The 19,874-nt window shown below is 49.7% G+C and overlaps 1 protein-coding gene across 1 annotated transcript in view; it reads left to right on the top strand.

The window, feature by feature from the left end:
* FA2H (fatty acid 2-hydroxylase) overlaps positions 1-14,882 on the top strand; it is a 45,535-nt gene extending 30,653 nt beyond the window's left edge. Inside the window, exons 3-7 of the mRNA XM_011379923.2 lie at positions 4,105-4,247; positions 4,860-4,966; positions 11,506-11,678; positions 13,222-13,474; positions 14,724-14,882. Of these exons, the coding sequence (XP_011378225.1) occupies positions 4,105-4,247; positions 4,860-4,966; positions 11,506-11,678; positions 13,222-13,474; positions 14,724-14,803 (756 nt within the window). The 3' untranslated portion in view covers positions 14,804-14,882. The remainder of the gene's footprint in view (positions 1-4,104; positions 4,248-4,859; positions 4,967-11,505; positions 11,679-13,221; positions 13,475-14,723) is intronic.
* The last annotated feature ends 4,992 nt before the right edge of the window (positions 14,883-19,874 follow it).

Genomic DNA, 19,874 nt, shown 5'->3' with positions numbered 1-19,874 from the left:
GGAGCCGGCTGCCCTTTCCCCCTGCCCAGCCCTGTTGCAACTGCATTCCTGGCATAGCCCTGAGAGGCCCTCCCCCTCCTGTTGGGGCAGAGCTGTGGAGCGTGGGGCGGGGGGGGATGGGACACACACACAGCTGGCACGAGGTGCTTTGGCCAAACTTACCCCAGACTTACGTGAGCTTCCTGGGACCCAGCCTGTTGCTTGGGGTCTTTTCATTCACCAAAGAATCTCCCACCCTAATTAGCCTACTCCGGAGCAGTTTCTAGGCATCCTTCCTGTCTCTAGGCCTCAGCCCCTTTACCCCAGGCATTTCTCACCCTCATCCATGCAGCCTGGCTTTAGCTGGGCAACCCTGAATGAATCACTTGCTCTCTCTGAGCATCTGAGGTTCCACAGCTCTAAAAAGAAGTTTTGCTGTTGTGAGGATTGCTATGGAAGACCCCAGATGCCTGGGAACTAGAAGTATGATCAGTGGCATGTTCTTCCCTCCTTTCCCTCCTACAGAGGCTGGCAGACCTTTGATGATAGCTTCTCTGTGTCCCCCGAGGAAGTAGAGGTGGCAGGGGGATAGGACCAGGCACCAGCTCAGGAGGAGGAGAGCCATTTGCGTGGGAGGGTTAGCCAAAGTGGCCTCCGCCAGGTACAGTAGGAAGTGAAATTTATCATGGGTCCCTCTCTGAATCCGAAGCTGTCATCTCTTGTCATCTGTCATCTCTTGCCATCCTCCCTTCTCAAGCTAGCTGCCATATTGGAAATGACGAGCAAGTGGGAGGTGTTGAACATATGAGTACCCAGCTGAGAATTTCTCCTTCAGTAATCAGGCCTGGGAGAGAATTGAGAAAGGACACCCTGTAAGTACACGTACCATCTAAATCAAGGTGGAACCCACAGTGAATGTCCCAGCTCCTGAGAGATCGTGTAGAGGATGCTACAGCTGGGGGAATGGAGGCTCCCTCTCCAAGACCAGCCAACCCCATTACGAGAATCACTCGATCCCTCTGGGCCTCAGTGTCCTCATCTGTAAAATGGGGAGGAGGTCAGCAGGCCTGGATTTCTATATTAACATGCAAGGCTAGCTTTACTTCCCCCTAGAAGCGTCGGCGGAGGCTCCGGCGCGGAAGTGTAGGTTTTGGGCTTCGAGGACTGAGGGAGATGTTTGCAGCAAGACAGTGAGCTTTCTTGGGATTCCCCCAGGGTGGCGCTTCAGTCCCAAGGGTGAAGCACCAAGGAGGGCTACCTCGCAGAAATGCACTAGAGGCTAGCCCAGACTCAAGGCCGTCCAAGGCCACTGAGCTGGTCACGGGCAGCCTTAGACAGCAAGTCCACCATTTTTATGGTGTCTAGTGCCTGCTAGTCTACCCAGGGAGGAACCAAAGTCATGTGCAAAGATCAGACGGGCAGCAGGTCATCAAACGAGACCACTGTGTTCGAGGGGTGGGGGACGCTGGGTCTGGTTCCACCACACCTATAAACAAACCTCCTCAGCAGTCTAGCTCTCACAGTCTACACCTGCTCTGTCCTTTGTTCGGTCCCCTTCACGATAGAGCATAAGATTCAGGCCTAAATTTATGCTTGCTACTTACCTAGACATTTGTTCCTGGGTCTCAACTGAATCAAGCTGATGAGTCCTACGCTGTTTTCTATTCGCTTTACGAAATAAGGGCAACAAAGATCAGTAGGTAGAAATTTGCCTAAACTACTTCAAGGTTCAGAGAGAGGCCCACTTGGCCGTACCCCTGTGCCGTAACTGGAAACGTTCATCATATAAAGTAGATAATTCAAATTAAGTGTACAAATGAAAACCAGGCACAGGGTGTCATGTGTAACATGCAAAAGTGGAACGTATAAAAAGCAGGGGTTTCATCTGAGAGATGGTGATGAGTTATCATCCTTACAGTAACAACCAGGGGGAAATACAAAAGGGCATAGCTAAAGAACCAATAGAGGAGATTGTATAGAATATTTTGAAATACTTGATTAATGCGAACAAGACAAGAAAGGAAGATCGGAGGAGACAAACAGAAAACAAATGGCAAGGTGGTGGATCAACCATATCATTAAACGTGAATGGACAAAACATTCCAATTTAAAAGACACATTGCCCGACTAGATTAAAAAAAAAAAAGCAAAACCCAACTATATGCCGTCTGCAAGAGATGTACTTTAAATGTTAATGTATATACAGGTTGAAAGTAAAAGGATGGGAAAAAATAGACCGTACAAATGCCAAGCGTAAGAAAGTCTGGCGTGGCCCTGGCAAATCAGACAAAGTGGGCTTCATGACAAGGAATGTTACCACGGACCAAGCTGGCTATTTCCCAAGGATAAAGAGGCCAATTAATCAAAAAGACATAACTGGGCAAACTTGGGCAAGTTACTCTGCTTCGATGTCCCATCTGTAAGACAATAATAATAATAGTCCTTGTCTAGTTAGGGGTATGGCGAGGATCAAATGGTTTAACTCATGTAAAGTGTTTATAACCATGCTTGGCACATAGTAAATGCTCTGTGAGTGTTAGTTCTCAATGCTGTTGCAACTGGGACGAAGCCTCGAGCTCTCACTATGACCCTGTCCTGGCTTCTTCTGAGGTGGGGTGCTGAAGGCTGCACAAGATAAGGTGTAAACACAAGCCACTAGCTGGTTCCTCCAGTTCTTTTTCCTGATGGTGGTGGTGGTGGTAGTGGTGGTGGTGGTGGTGGTGGTGGGTGTGTCGGTGGGTGTATCCATTGAATCTGTTTCCTGCTATACCCAAAGGAGAAAGTCAAGGAGGCATGGATGAATGGAGCCGGGAAGGGAGCAACTAGGTGGGGTTTGGATGACTGCCTGGTTTAACTGGTGCTGGATGGGGTAGCTCCGTGCTAACCTGAGTCATTTTCCAGTCCAGGAAGCAGGAAGGTAGCCAGCACCTGGGAACCCTGGGAACTGCCGAGTTCACATAACAGGAACCACAACCATTTTGGGGGTCTTTCCTCTTGGTCATAGGCACAGAGAGAATGCCCAGCACCCTTCCCTGTTTGCCTGAGACCCCTACACCCCTGCTGCCTGTTCCAAGCCTGTGATGGTGGAGCTAGCTTCACCTCTGGCAGGGCTGGGACACCTGCTGGGACTGAGCCAGCTCTGGCAGGGAGGCTTGTACAAGGATGAATTTCCAACCAGGGATGGGGGAAGGCAGGTTCGAGAATCACCGTTGACTCTCCCAGGCTTCGCTGCCCTTCTTCCCTGTACCTCTCCTTCTCTCCTTTCCTTTCCTGACACTACCTCCCTTCTCTCCTGAAACACCACTAAACCACCTTGCCTGGCATGTCGCATCCTGCTGAGCGCTTTATGCAGTCACCATTATTATGACTTCCGTTTCATAGCTGGGGAAACTGAGGCTCAGAGACATCAAGTAATTTGCACAAGGTCGCACAGTAAGTGACGGAGCCACGATCTGTACCCAGGCCTGATTCCAGAGCTGAAACTCTCATTAAACACTAAGCCATGCAAAGCAAAGATGGCCTCTCATGTTTCTATTTATTCTTTCTGGCACCTGGAAATGTAGACCTGAAATAACCAATGAATTTTTGAATGCATGATTGAACGGATGAAAGAAGGCATTGCCCAGGCCAACACCGAAAGAAAGCTCATGGTGGAGGGAAAAGGCCTATTTCATTCCTGGTACAGAATGTATTGGCTCCTACACCTAAGGAGTTCTAGGCAAGCTTCAGGCATGGCTGAATCTGGGTGCTCAGGTGTCATTACCTGGATTCGGTGTCCCTAGATCCTGCCTTGGCCATCCTCTGTGTTGAACGAGTCTTCAAGCAGGCTCTGCTGGCAACTCCAAGGTCACACCCTGCCAACTTAGCAACTCCAGCAGGAAGAGAGGTTGTCTGATGGCTTATTGCACCAGCTTAGGTCATGGGCCTGTCCTGGATCCCAATTCTATGGCCAGGAGCTGAGAACAGTGGTTTGGTCAGTCCCGGATCACTCAGGTGGGAAGGTGGGTGGCCCCATACAGACCACCTGAGGCGGAGGATGGGGACCGAGATGCTGTAACTAGGAGATGGGAGAATGAATGTGTGCAGGCGTGACTCTCAAGTGTCCATGAACTTTGTCTCTTGCAGGACCTGGTAGACTGGCAGAAGCCTCTACTGTGGCAAGTAGGCCACTTGGGAGAGAAGTACGATGAGTGGGTCCATCAGCCGGTGACCAGGCCCATCCGCCTCTTCTACTCAGACTTCGTCGAGTCCCTCTCCAAGACTGCCTGGTGAGCGCTGCACTAAGCTGTCCCTCTCTCCTAATGGTGCCCATCAGATACAATAACGGAAGGGGCAGTTGGGTTCGCCCCCACCCCACCACGCCAGCCCAGAGCTATACTGTAAGCTCTCGGGGACAGTGGAACGTGCCGTAGACATAATTCATTCTTATATGCCCGGTTTGTCTGTTGAGTGAGTGACAAAGCGACAGGTAGCCAGAAACCACTGTAAATGTTCTTCCTGTTCTATTCCATATTCCTATGAAAGGTTTTCAGCCTGTAATGTCCTGTCCATAAAAACAATTTTGCCTGCAATTAGCTCCTTTGCCACAAGAGATCAGCATCCATGTAGCTGCTAGAGTCCGTAGCTGCAGAAACACAGTTTTTTTTTTTTTCTGCCAGTAATTCATCTCAGAAATGAGATGAGATAGATTCACAGCCTTTCTCTTGCTTCTTCCTCCCTACCCCCAGCAGTATCCCTTTGACCCCACGTTTCCATATGCTTTTTATACACGGTTTGGTATCATCTCATCTCCCCTCTAGTCGAGAGGTATGTCTCGGGAAGCTAGGCTCTGCTGAGCCTCCAGGCACGTCTCTCTCTCACTCTGCTGGCCCCTCCTGCAGGTACAGTGTCCCTGTCATTTGGATGCCTCTGATGCTGTACCTCGGTTGGTCCCACTACCGAACCCTGGCCCAGGGCAACGTCCGACTCTTCGCAACCTTCACGACAGGTAATGTGGGTTCCTTTCTGATTTGCTCCCGTGGCTCCCGGAGGTGGGAGACCTCAGTGGCCCTGAGTTTTTAAAACAGAGAGCCCCAAGCCACATCACAAACATTTTTAAATGAGACCTATCTGTAGAAATAGTCTTCCAAAGAAAAGCATTGTCAGACTCCCCCAAACCCAAATGGATTACAAAAAAACCAAACAAACAGCAACACATTAGCAGAAACTAAGTGAAATTATTCGTTAGGAGACATAGCACTAAAGGAGACTTATCGTTGAGTCTAATACTGGAAAACATATGACCTGGGATTCTCAAGAAACTAAATGAAATCATTCACCAGGTGGCCCAGCTGAGAGCTGAACTCAGAATGGTCCATGAACACGGCACAAATTGGAGCCTGGGACAGAGAGATCTGGGAGTGTCCTATGGTAACTCCTGGGCAAAGGTTCAGGCAGCAGAACCGCTGACTCGGAGTAACAGCCCCACTAACCTCTACTAAGCGCTTGCCATGTGGCAAGCCCTCCCAGCAGCCCGTGAGAAAGGTGCCATCATCATCCTTTCGCCATCGAGATGAGGAAATGGAGCCTCAGAGAAGTCAAGCAAGTGATTCAGGGTCACGTGACTAGGATCTGGCTGCCAGGTTCTTCCCTCCCCCTACCCGCCCCTGCCACCAATTAAAGGGACTGGGATAGAGAGAAGGGCTGACACGGAGTGACTTTCAAAGAGCCTATGGGACTGAGCGTCTCAGGGCAGCCCTGGGTTTGGGTTTGGGTGTGGTCACTTCCTCCAGCCTGCCTCCCAAGCTTACTGCCTATCTTGGGCCTACCTGCCCAGGTAGACTGTTTGTCCTGGCATAGCCTGCCTCAGGGAGGTGCTGTGCCATGGTGGATGGCTCAGGTGGAGGCCAGGCTGGGGGACACGCAGGAAAGATATGCCGCTATAGCTCAGGCGGGCTTTCCTTTCCTGGTCATGTGTAATGTGCCTGACGGTGAACTTTCGGAGCCCCCCACTCCTCTGCCAGATGCGGGCTCCTCCTCCCCACCTCCAAGGCTTCTCTCCTGCTCACCTCTTCTGGGAGTGGCAGGTCGAGGGCCTGAATGGTTTGGAATAGCTAGGCCACAGCCATGGCAATGGGAGCCTCAGTTCTCCCACCTGGTCAGGATATGGCGAGGGATGAACAGGCTGCAGGGAGCCTAGAACTGCTCCCGGTCACCAAGGGTTAACATGCACGCCCTGCGAGCCAAGGTTACCCTTTTCAGCCCACGCTAAATAGTTCAGGCACAGCACAGGGCTTGTTGCTCTGAAGGCCTGTGAACTGAATCGCCCACTGTCCGCCCGGCTCTTCCCTAACAATCACCAACAGTAGCAGTGCAGCCAGGGCTGGTGGCTGGAGGGGGAAGGGGGATGCCAGAGCTTTGGCCCAGGTCCCTCTGCAGGATTCCTCTAGAGATGCCACTCGGTACCAGGTCCTGCGGATGGTCCGACAGGGGTGATGCTGGGGTGAGGGGGCGGGCGGAGACTTGACCTATAGGAGGGACTCTTCTGCACAGCAGGGAGGGCTCAGTCAGAACCGCAGGCCTCTGCAGAGAGCTGAGATGTGCTGTTTAATAAAGGTCCAGTGTAGAGCCTGTGACCATGAGGCCAGCAGTGGTGGTATGAGAGTTATGTCTCCACATACCTCCCTCATCCTCCAGCTCATCGTGCAAGGCACAGGCCCCCAGCAGAGAAAATAATTGCCACAGGACAAGGCATAGGGAGGCTGAGCAGAGTCACAGCACAGCTGCCGAACGAAGAGTGAACCGGAATCAATGCAGAAGAGTCTGGTGCCGAGAAGCAGTGGAAGCTGAATGTAGATACCACTTTAAGGCTGCAATTCCTAGACGTGTGCATGAAAGTGTTTTGGAAAGCAAGAGAGGTTCTGCTCATTCAGAACGGCCCCCAGAGCAGTGCCTGGGAGCCAGTTAGAGTGAGTGCCAGGCCAAAACCTAGTGATCCTAGGTGGGGATGCAGGTCTCCAACGGCATTGCACATGGGAGCCCCAGCGAAGGTCAAGATTAAAGTCTGGGGCCAGGAATGCTCCTTTCCCTGCTGACAGAGAGCTAAGCAGTAAGGAAGGGCTCCTGCACTCTGGGGTGGGGGCCAGGGAGCTGGGAAGCTCTCCCCCATCCAGGGACCCTCCAGATCTCTCCAAGGAGAATCGAGAGAAGGTGGGCACAAGTAGGATGGCGAGTTAGAACTTAGATGCAATTTGATTCATTATATTTAAAAATTATAGTAGCTACTTGTTATATATGATATTATATTAGTATAAGTATTAATATGTAATACGTTGTTTTTCTTATATATATACTTATCACATAATCAGGTATTATATTCTCTCTGTCCTTCACGATGGGTAGGATATTTCACTGTTGAGATAACACGTAGGTGGTGCAGAGCCAGGATTCGAACCCAAGTCTGCAAATCTAAAGCCCATGCTCTCCGCACTTCACCAGAATGTGTTTGGTGGGACCCTGGAGGATCAAGGCTTCCCTGGAAGCTGAGCCTCTGGCCAACCTGAGCAGCCCAGCCGAGTCCAAATGGCCACTCGCAGGCAGTATTGTTAAGCAAGAACGTTATACCAGATGTGGACACAGCAGGCTCCACCGATGAGAGATGTCAGACTGGCTTAACACCTTATTTAGACAGATGGATCTGTTGGGGACTGAATCTTAGCTGCATCACGTGTTAGTTCCCAGTTGAGGCATGAAAAATCTCCCCATTGCACAGAGTCACTTGGAACCATTTTATCAGAATGGGGCTGGGCCTCAGATCTGGTCCAAAGAGCTGGAAAGTCACTTCCCTGTCCTGCCTTCCTGGACGTTCTTTCCTCAGCAGCCACCTGCGGTCAGACACACTGGGCACGCCCCTGCAGAAGTGCTTCCTTACTCAGAACCAGAAGCTGCCTCTCTCTGGGCCTGGTTCCACCCTTGGTCCAGCACGGATGAAACCTGATCCCACACAGCCCTTCAGAGGCTAATGTTCGCCCATGAATTGCCAGCGAGTGTCTGAGCGCCTGCTGTGCCAGGCCCTGGGGATCTAAAACGAAAGGCCCATTCTGCCCGTAAAATGCTCATCACCTAGTGGGGAAGAATGAATGAGTCAAAGCGCAGCCACAGTTCAGTGCGGTCGGTAAAGGGTGATGTGGAGGCAGCGCCCGAGCCTCGAACGCACATCTGCGCACCTGCGAGGCTCCTCTGAATCTGGCTCCTCTGAGACGCATGGGCTGAATCTCCGCAGGGAAGGCAGGCAGGGAGGGAATTCCAGGGAAGGAAACGTGAGCAAAATCAAGGCTACGGGGGAGGAGGGCGAACATGGTACGTCTAAGGAGCTGGAAGGAATTTGGTTTGGCCCCAGTCAATGGTGACAGGAAGACAAGGCAGGGATGTGGCCAGCGGGGTCAGGTCTTGGGGAACCTCGAGTGCCCTGTCGGGGATTTGGGCTTTGCCTGAAGGCAATGGGGCACCTAGAAGGGCTTTCACAGCGTGCGCAGGGTTGGCCTAGAAGGCCGAGGCAGTCATTGGAGCCAGAGGAGATAAGGTAATGGGGGATTCAGAGCAGTAAACTGACCTGACAGAGATTTTTTTGATTGAGGTGAAATTCACATAACATAAAATCAACCATTTTAAATGAACGATTCAGTGGCACTTAGTACATTTACAGTGTTCCGGAACCACCGTCTCTGTCTAGTTCCAAAGCATTTTCATCGCCCCATAAGGAAACCCTGTACCCACTGAGCAGTTGCTCCCCATTTCTCAAGCCCCAAGCCAGATCCTTTGAGAATCTGAAAAGTTGTAGACTCGCTCCCCAGAGAAAATGCACACAGATATATCATTTGGGATATCATTTCAGTGGGTTCACACTGTGGAATCCAACAGCTCACCTCTGGATGTTCATGAACCTGCGTGATTGCTGATTCAAGAAGAAAGTGATCACTGATGTCGTATGCCACTGCCAATTTAGAGATGAATTGAAAAAATGACTTAGATCTGGCAAGAAATACATCCTGAATGGCCTTTGAAGTTCTTCTTCACAGAAGACAGGCTTTGGGGGCTTGACGAGCGCATGAGAAGCAGTGGAGACTTGAGTCTAGCTTTCCTTTTCAGTGGGCTTGGCTATGAAGGGACAGAGTCTGTTATAGGACAGTCTTAAAGACAAGCAGAAGAGCCAGGGGAGAAGGAGAAGTCAAAGATCCCCAGAGGGAAGGGAGGAGGCTGAGGGCTGGGCACTGCCTAGCAGGGTGAGCTGGCCACACCCTCTTTCACGTGGCCAATGACGAGGCTTCCCTTGCGAGGCTGGAGTGAATCCCTGTAAAACACTTGAAGAGTGCCTAGCAGGTAGGTGCTCACCCATACATTATCATTATTATTATTACCCACCTCATCCAGTGCTCAAGTGCCTGGGGCACACCTCTTTTTCTGAGGAGCAAGAAGGAAGTTCCAGGGTGGGGGCCCGAATGTGGTTCAAGGTGGAAGGGAGCATGTGTTGGGAGCCGTTCTCTCCCTCCCTCTCATACTCCCCAAGGTCTCTTTTCTCCGTGAAGTAGGAGACTGGGTGGAAGGAGGTGGGGGATGTTTGAGGGCAGGCCGGACGAGACCTGAGCCTGGAGACATAAAAGGATCTAGCTGAGGTTGAGGCACCACACCCAGGGCCATACAACTCTTCTTCCATGCTCAGTAGCTTAGGGGTGGCTGAAGAGGCAGTTCTTGTACTGATCCAGGGCTGGGAGTTCATGGGGTAGTGAGAGAGTGAAGGTCGAGAGGGAATGGCTGTCTCTGGAAAACAGCTTGGTGGTTCATTGAAAGGTCAAACATAGGTACGATATGACTCAGTGATTCTACTCTTAGGCATTACCCAAGACAACTGAAAACGTGTGCCCACACAAAAATTTATCCATGAATGTTCATAGCAGCATTGGTCATAATAGCCAAAAAGTAGAAACAACACAGATGTTCATCAGATGGTAAGTGGATGAACAACTGCGGTATAGCCATACAATGGACTATTATTCAGCCGTAAAAAGGAATGAAATCCTGACATGCTATAGTATGGATGAACCTTGAAAATATTATGAGTAAAAGGAGCCAGTCATAAAAGACTGCATATTGTAGGATTCCATTTATATGAAATGTCCAGATTGGCGAATCCTTAGATAGAAAGTAGACTCGTGGCTTCCAGGGGCTGGGCCATAGCAGAGGTTGGAGAAAATGGAGAGTGACTGCTGATAGATACAGGGTTTCTTCTTGTGGTGATGGTTGTGCAACTCTGAATGTATTAAAAACCATTGACTTGAGTCCTTAAAGTGAGTGGATTGTGTGATGTGTGAGTTGTAGTTCAATAAAGCGGTTATTTTTAAAAAGGGAGAGAGAGTGTGTCCAAAGCATTGGCTTGTGGAGAAAAGAAGGAAAGCCAAGAGGGTGAGGGTAGACATGGAGGAAAGAGTGACAAGAGCCGAAGTCCCCATGAAATCAGAAATGAATGACATAGATAAAGGGAACGAGAGCCTCAAGGCCTGCAGCCCAGCATCAGGCTTGGGTGTTGGGAACCCCCCACTGCATGACAATTACATCTCTCCGGTCTTCCAGTCTCCAGGTCAATCATCCAGTTTTGTTTCGTTTTGTTTTGTTTTGTTTTGTTTTGTTTTGTTTTTTTAGTCTTCCTCATGTGCTATGATTTCAGGTCTCGACCATTGAGATTTCTCTTCTTGGGTTTTCCTGTCCCTTCTAACCCCCTGTGTCCCTGGTCATTAACATTTTTCATCGATGACCCCCTAGCTCTACTGACTTTATTGGGATCATCCCTCCCTCCCCGTCATGCCACCGAGGCAAGGTCATCCTTCTCAGGGGTCTGAGCCACATTCGGACGGCTGTTAACAAAACTTCACAGACTGGGTGGCTTATAAACAACGGAAATGCATTGCTCCCAGTTCTGGAACCCAGAAGTCCAAGGTCAGGGTAACAGCCTGGTCAGGTGAGGGCCCTCTTCCAGGTCACAGACTTTGTGTTGTATCCTCACATGGCCGAAAGGGGAAGAGAGCTCTGTGGGCCCTCTTTCATAAGGGTACTAATCCTATTCATGAGGGCCCCACCCTCATGTGCTACTAACCTCCCAAAGGCCCCACCTCTTAATACCATCACCTTGGGGGTTAGCTTTCAACGTATAAATTTCGAAGGGACACATTCAGACCATGACACCAGGCAAAGGTCCAGTGCGGGCCACAGCTGCTGCTCTTAGTCCCTCTAAGGAAGATCTCAGATCTCAGATCTCTGGCCTGTGGCCCCATCGTTCCCTTAAAGGACCCCTCCAAGCCCAGTACAGATCTTCACAGCCTCCTTCCCATTCTGACCCGGGAGCCCCAGTAGTGTGGCCTTGTCCCATAGCTGCTGGACAGAGGGCAGCAGCTCCCCAGGTGACGGGGTGGCAGGATAGGATGTCTGGAGCCACCAGGCATTGTCGCCCCCTGGGGCTGTCTGTCCTGACCTCCTCTCTCTGTTGCCGCCCCGCAGAGTACTCAGTAGCCATACCGGAGTCTGTGTTCCCGGGCCTCTTCGTGCTGGGGATGCTCCTCTGGAGCCTAATCGAGTACCTCATCCACCGCTTCCTGTTCCACATGAAGCCCCCCAGCGACAGCTATTACCTCATCACGCTGCACTTCATCTTGCACGGCCAGCACCACAAGGTGAGCAGGGCAGGCTCGCCCCGGGGCCCTGCGTCTGTCACCAGCTCACAGGAGCTGCCAGTCTTTCTGGGAGTCAGGTGACCAACAGGAGGAACTCGGTGCATTTGATGTTGCTCAGAGGGAGCCCTGGGTCCTGATCTGGCCTGGCGTGGGCAGAGTGAGCGCGTGTGTCTATATGCCATTTATTAACCCCAGGCACTCTGCAGGTACATTTTATGTATCATCGTTAATCCTACAACACCTCGCTCATTCGTTCGTTAGTTCGTTCGTTCATGCATTCATTCATGCATTCATTCATGCATTCATTCATGCATTCAACAAATGTTCCCCGGGTGCTTACTCTGTGCCAGGCACTGTTCTAGATACCACTGAACAGAAGAGTCAAAAGCCACTGTCCTTGTGGAGCTTCCTTCTGAAGATGGTGCTGCAGTTCTCCCCATTCCAGAGCAGCAAACTGAGGCTCGGGAAGTTAGGAAACTCAGGAACTCGCCCAAGGTCACACCCGGCACAGTCAGGACCTTGCGCCCCATTCTTTGGACTCCAGAGTCGGTGCTCTCAACCACCCTCCACCCCCGGGCTCTTCGAGGGCAACATGATGGTCCCAGTGCCTGGGACTGGAAGCCGGCTCTGCCCCGAGGAAGCTGCATTTCCCTGTCCTTACCCTGTGGTGTTCCCAGCCTGTCCCAGGCATTCCTCTCACCTCTCTCCCTCCCTCCCTCCTTCCTTCCCTCCCTCTCTCCATCCTTCCTTCCTTCTGTTTCCAGGAGCTGGTTTTCAGGCACACGCGTTCCTGTTGCTCCTGGTCTGACGGGAGGGAGGACCTCGCCAGCATATCGCTCTACGACTATTGCCTGCCTTCTTTCTCTGTCTTCTCTTCCAGCCCAGAGAGGGTCTGTCTCTTAGAATACTCACGAAGCAGTCTAAAATCTTACCTCTATGCCAGGCCTTTAGCTTTTGAAGCTCCAGAGCCTAAGGCCTGTCTTTCGCGGTTATGTGATAACACCACACTCTCCCGCCCCCCTCACCCCACACACCTGGGAACAAAGAAGGGCTCCCGTTAGGGTCGGGAAAACATGTTAACACCATGCATCATCCCTCCACGTGAAGCCTCATTAACTTCAGCTCGCCCATGCGTCACCCTCCCAGACAACATCAGGGCTCAGTCTAAGTGCCCCACCTAGCGTTTGGTGGTGGGGCTCCTCTCTAGCATCTTACAAATTCCAGAGCCAAAGTGGCCTCTTGAACATAAAGCAGGACTGTGACCCGTGAGCATCATGCCCACATCACATCCACCTCAGTGTTGGTGGACAGCGTTTCAGGTCCCAGCCTGGCTTGGGAGTGGGACCGTTTCTCTAGGGCTTTCTGGCGTGGTAGCCTGCTTTCCCCGAAGCCCCTGGAAGTGCCAAGCCTACCCGTGACAGGCGCTGCCCCCCACCACTGGGATGTCTGGGCTGCTCTGACCTCATCCTCCGAGGAGAGGCCTCTGCTGTGACCACGGGCAGGCCCCAGGCTGCGTTCTGACACTGAGCCTCTCCGTCCACAGGCACCCTTCGATGAGTCCCGCCTGGTCTTCCCCCCGGCGCCAGCTTCTCTGGTGATTGCCTTCTTCTACGCAGTCTTACAGCTCCTCCTGCCCGAGGCAGTGGGGGGCACCGTGTTTTCTGGGGGCCTCCTGGGCTACGTCCTCTACGACATGACACATTACTACTTGCACTTCGGCTCACCTCACAAAGGCTCCTACCTGTACAACATGAAGGCCCATCACGTCAAGCATCACTTTGCACATCAGAAGTCAGGTGAGGACCGGCCAACACGTCCAGCCTCTCTCGTTCGTTCGTTTATTTATTGGACAGCTACCATTAAGCCCCTACCAAGGGCCAGGCATTGTTCTCGGTACGGGGGATACAGAGGCAGCAAGGCAAACCTGGGGCCCCCATCCTACTCTGTGGTGTGTGTAGGGGGTGGAGGGCTATGCAGAGAAAGACAAACAAGGAAATCAATTAATAGCAAAGAATTTGAGACAGTGATAAGCGCCACAAAGAAAATAAAGCAAGATGATGTTAGAGGAACTATATAAGTTAGAGGGGAAGTCCAGCTCTGTCTAATAAAATATGCAAGTCACAGATGTGATTTTTAAATTTTCTTTTAGCCACATTAGCAAGTAAAAATAAAAGGGAGAAATTAATTTGAATAGTATATTCTGTTAAGACAGTATAACCAAAATATTATCATTTCAACATACAATTAATATAAAATATCGTCAGTGAGATATTTTACATTCTTTTTCTTGTATTAATTCTTTGATGTCCAGTGTGCATTTTGCACTTACAGCACATATCAATTCAGGTGCTAAATTTTCACAGGAAATATTTGATCTGTATTTAGAGTTTATAAAATTTATAGTAAAAAATGTAGATTCACATACCTGCGTTGATCTGAATGTGCTGAAAAGCTTTCCAGTAACCAAATCGAGTGTAAGTTTTTAAATTGAAATTTAGGTTCATTAAAACTAAATGAAATTAAGAATTTAGTCCCTCTGTAGGTCTAGCCACATTTCCAGTGCTCAGCAGTCACGCGGGCTAGTGGTGATCATGTTGGAAAGCAGAGCGCTAGACAAAGTGGTCCAGCGAGATGTCAATAGAGCTGAGACCTAACTTAAGAGAAGCCAGCATCTGATGTTTGGGGGAAGAGCATCTCAGGAGCAACAGGTGCAAAACTTTGAAGCAGGAACAAACTTGGCGTCACGAAGGAGAAAGAAGGAGCTGAAGTATGAGAGACGGGGAGGCAGAGGCAGGCTGGGGCCCGGCTCTCCCAGCAAGTCAGGCCACGTAAGGAATTTGGCCTTATTCCAATGGCATCCTTGGGAGACTAGAAGCACAGGTGCTCTGCTCCTGACCTCTGTCAGGATGGCCCCGAGAATTGGGAAGGCCAGCGGGGACATGTTAAAATCTTCCTGAGCGCCGGCCCTACCCTGGCCCCGCTCCTTAGATTTTCCCACCAACTTCCACAGTGCCTCATCTTCTCCCCGTTCGTCTCCCTCTCTAGGATTTGGCATCAGCACTAAATTTTGGGATTACTTTTTCCACACCCTTATGCCGGAAGAACCCCACCCGAAGATGCAGTGACAACTCCCAGCCCTGCCACTGTCCCCCTCACTCCATCCAGACCCTGCGAAGAAGGTTTGCTTGGCCAGGCAGGATGGGCTTTGTCCGGCCCTTGGCCTTGGCGAAGGTGCTGGGGGGACCCTGAAAACTGAGACTGGCCTCCTGATTCACTCCAGGGGGCTCACGTCCCCTTGGTGGCCAAATGGTCCTCAGGGACTAGCTCTTTCCTGCAGCATCCCTGCCCAGAGCCTTAGCCCACAGGACTGCTTTAGGACCTGGCCAACGATATCAACCCCAAGGGGAATGAAGGAAGCGGACCCCTGTGACTCCCTGACAGGCCCGTGTCCCACCTGTGTCTTAGCATCTTGGGCTCCCTGGGGGCCGCCCCCTACTATAGAGCTGCCATTGTTCACAGCAGGAGGAGGGTCTGTGGGGCCTCTGGCCCTAGTCTTCCCCACCTTCCCTTCCTGGGGTCGATTCGATGGCCCTGGCTCTTCTCCTGACGAGTGGAGAACACTGAGGTGAATGAAGGGCTCTCACAAGAAGAGACAGCATGATGCCTCCCACAGGCCACCCGAGATCCCAGGGCAGTGCCTTTGTCCACTGCCAATCACAAATGCCAGCTCTGCCGTCAGATGCCTCCGGCTGAGACACATCCAGCCCCCACAAGCCTGGCCCTCACCTGCCTGTGCAGGTGGGCCACGGGGAGCTGGCAGCGGCCTCGAGGCTGGTGGGAGCCCAGGCCCTTTTAGGAACCACCAGCTGCTCTAGCCATCTCTTCCCTGCCTCCAGGATCTCAAAGCTTTTCTCCGACAGAGGCTAAAGAGGCCTCTCCAAGGGTGGAGGCCCTACCCTATCCCCAGCCATTCTTGACCTCCACCTGGCACAGGTGGGCCCCCTCACTCAGGATCCTTCCAGCCAGTGCCTCCTCAAGCCAAGAAGGAGCCTTTATGTGGTGCCTTACCTCCCTCCCCCTTTGCTTCTGTGCACCCCTCAGCAGATGAGGTTCCAGCCCCTTTTTCCTTATAACCAAAACCCTCGCTGCTTGTAAGAGGGTCTTATTTATAAACTATATAAACGCTCTTGGTCTGGCCCCAGACCAAGTAGCTGCTCAGATCGCCCTTTCTAATCCTACATGTCGAACTTATGTAAAAATTCTGTCCTATTTTTGTTCCCTTCTTACCCACAAACCGTTACTACTTGAAACTTAAAAGAAAAAAAAAAAAAAACTCGATGAGCATAAAGGCTAAAGAGAAGCAGTTTGACCGATCCTGTGATTTGTACTGTTTACTGTGGAGTTATTTAAAGATTTTGGAATAAATATACAAACTACAGTTGTGAAATAAAGGTGTAAATAAATTGTATATTTTGAAAAATAAAAACATTGAAAAAGAAACCAACAAAGATTAATTGCTACTTATTGATTTGACTCACCGGATTTCATCGTAGGGTAGGAGATGGGGGTGGTCGGTCCGGCAGGGAGAAGTATTTATCACTGACCAGGTTGCATAGACTTGCTGGGGCATGACGATGATAAAAAGCTGACCAACTCTCATTTTCTTACTTGGTTTTATGACTGTTTTAAAATTCCCTGCAGATAGCATCTCCCCTCACTGCCTGCACGTGGAGGGTAGAGAGTGTCACTTCCATCAGCTGCCTTGGTACACCACTGGGAAATCGATCAGACCCCACCTGAGATTCCAGTTGCCTTTCCTAAAACAAAGAAGGAAGGTTCTAGCAACAAATACCCATAGTGGGAACTAGAACTTCAGGCCAGCTCAGTCTTGGTGAATCCGTTTCTCAGGATGTCTCCTCAGCCACTACTACACCAGAGGAACCACCCGAATCACCCATCAAAATACAGATTCAAGTCTTCGACGTTCAGGGTTTAATTCAGTCAGCCTGGCAGAGGTGGGCTCTGGATTTGCCCACCCAAGGATACAGACACAGGGGCAGACTCAGAAGCAGCAGCAGAAGTGAACTAACATTGGAGAGCTTCTGGCCCACGTGGGGTAGTCCCCACCCCTGCTGCCTCTCCTTGCTCTGGCAGCCACGTGGTGGCTTTATCCCTGCAGCTCCTAGCCTGAAGATAAGTGCCACCTGTCTGAACGGCCCATCCCTGAAGCTTCTGGAATCTATCACTGGAATTGGGCCATTCACCGGCAGAGATCACTACCTCCACTTCCTAACTGGCACTGGAAATCTGATCACGGAGCATCGCACCCAAGGAGAAGGAAGAAGCAAAAAGAAGCAAAGGAAGAGATCAACCAGGTGTGAATATGCAGGTCCACCAGAGAAATGTCTTAAATTGAGCAAGTTTGAGAAAAAAATTAATTGGAGGGAAAAAAAAAAAAACCATTGAAAAGGAATGAAAAAGAACTAATATGAAATGCCAAAATCTAAGTAAGTTTGTAGCATGGTAATGAGAAGATTTAGGAGGAAAAGACCCACAAAACTAAACCGACTTATTAATGAAAAGGTCCACTGAGTGAACCCTGGACAGGTTCCCCCAGAGCTTCCTGCTGTGCCTGCTGTAACTTCCCAGGGGGTTAGGGATTTCCACAAGGCCTTTGGAAGAGGGAGTGAACCCCACCTTACAGAAGAGAAGAATGTAGGAAGTGCCATAGCCCTTAACCTCAAGCCAGTTGGTGCTCATGGTGCAGTCCGTACGTGGTGACCATCTGGTAGAGTCAGAGAATTTTATCCAGTGCAAGAGACACAAGTAAGAGTCTAAAGCAAACATGGGACATTATCAAAATACCAACACATCTAGCATAGGGGAAAGCCTGGAACTTATGGCATGCGATTATGTGTATTTCATGTTTGCTCAGGTAAAAGCCATTTAAATTCTGATCAGTGTAAAGTAAATATGCAGGTTGAGTGACTCTCAATGGTCCTAACAATTTACCTTACCTGGTTCTGTAGCAACAGTCCAGCTGCCCTGGCAGAAGATGGGTCCTTAGCCATTCTATTTATTTCTGGCATTGTACTTCCACACATGCTGTCTTTGGGCATTTCCTGGTTGACCTGAAGAACTGCCCTCTTAACTGGACTTTATTCCACTTTTCCATTGGCTCTGGCCTCCTATCTCTGCCTTTGAACTTTGTACTACTTCTTATTGTGCCAGTACAATGCCCAACTTGTAACAGGCCCCAGTAAATGTTAGTCTTGCCTCTATCAGATCTCTGGCTGGTTACATTATTTGATCTTGCCTTCTCCACCTGGTCCCTTGCCTCTGCTGCCCTCTGGTGACAGTATCAGGCTCTGCCCGCTATGACTGCCCTCACAGTGGCTCTTGGAATCAAGGTGTCTGTGATTGTAAAATTCCAGCACTTTTCCACCTTACCTGTTCTCTTGACTTACTGTTTTGTCTCATCTACCATTTCTGAGAAGAAACTATAACTATGTTCATGAACTTTTCAGTTCTAACGTTCCTTAAAGATATGATGGCTGCAAAAATTGGACTAGTTAGGTGTTAACAGCCCAATGAATAAATGTTATCTATTAAGGATGCTACAGGATGAATGTGAAATTTGGAAAATGCCAGAACTGTCATCTTCACTCCATCTGAGACACCTTACAAGCTTGTAGCAGGAAAAAAGAAGAAGCGGTAAGAAAACGAAGAAAAAAATCTTGTTTTGGCAAAAGCATAAAGTGGGGAGATCCTGTCTTCATCTAGGTTCCCTAAAAAAGCAAAACCTACAATGAGAACATGGATGCAGGCAGTTCATTCGGGAGGTGACTGCAGAAATTAGGAGAGATTGAGAAGGACTAAAAAGGAAAGTCGGGGAGCCATATGAGGAGAGAATGTGAGGTTAAGTGTACAGATTCTGCAGGGGCATCTTGAGAAGCAGACAGAATACCTGCCAGCACGGGTCACCTGAAGGACAAGAGTCTGAAACATGTATCCACCAGTTTCTTCTATTGGTTAAGGATTGTCTTCCAGGGTGTCAACTCCTTCCTCACTTGTGGGCTGTCCTGCCATGTAAGCCAACCAGATTCCTTACCTTTGGCAAAGGTCCTGGAGCAGATGCAGGAAGGTGGATGTGTGCATTTGAAATGGGATACAGTCCGTACAGTTGTGTGTGAGTTCGCTAGGAACTATCCACCAGAACTGCGGCTAAAATCAGAGCTGAGACGCAGAAGCTTCCACCACAACTGAGGTTAACACCAGAGATGGATATGACCAGCAGGGATATAGCAAAGATCATCAGATATGTCTGCTCCAGACCCCACAGTCCTGTCTTCAATGTAGGACTGAACCAGAAATAAACCCACCTTCTAGGGCATTGCAAGTAAAATTGCCTTCATGGAGCAGAGAAAGGCTCTTTTGAGAATATAGAACCAAAACCATGGCCCTCATGGAGGTCTAAAGCCTGAATTCATGCAAACTGGGTAGTCTGAAACAGCTCAAGTCAAAAATTTGGCATAAAATATCCCTGGCTGGTAAAGCCACAAGGCTCTCAGAAGAAACACAAATTTCTATGGAGAAATATAACTTCAATCCAGGCTTCGAAAAATTCCTACAGATAAAATTTCAAGGACTATAAGCTCATGATAAAAACAAAACAAATCAAAACAAAACACACAAGGAAAGAAGGCATCATGAGTACAAGCTGATAAAAACAAACAAACATGCAATGGATAGGCACCCACAAAGACATCAGACACTAGAATTATTACATATGCTAAATATCTTCCATTTGCTCTCCAGATTCACTCTCCATCTCTGCCCATCCCACCCAGAACTCCGTGAGGCTGTTCTGTGTAAACTGTAACAGTGTATTCTTTTGCTCATTGGCTGCCAGTTCTGCAAATACAGGCACTGACAACAGATTGGAGGGATAGAGGAGAGTGAGGTCCGTTTGTTTGTTCTTCATTTCAGCAATGTTCTGTGGTTTTCTGTGTGCAGGTTTCTTTGCCTACTTGGTTACATTTATTCCTAAATATTTTATTCTTTTGGCTGCTATTGTAAATGGAATTGTTTTCTTAATTTCTTTTTGTATTTTTCATTGCTGGTGTATAAAACAACTGATTTTTATGCGTTAATCTTGTATCATGAAACGCTGCTGAATTCATTTATTAACTATAA

This window comes from Pteropus vampyrus, unplaced genomic scaffold (assembly GCF_000151845.1).
Source record: "Pteropus vampyrus isolate Shadow unplaced genomic scaffold, Pvam_2.0 Scaffold379, whole genome shotgun sequence".
NCBI lineage: Eukaryota > Metazoa > Chordata > Mammalia > Chiroptera > Pteropodidae > Pteropus > Pteropus vampyrus.
Note: the sequence above shows the minus strand (reverse complement) of the source record. Positions and strands in the feature narration are given on the sequence as shown.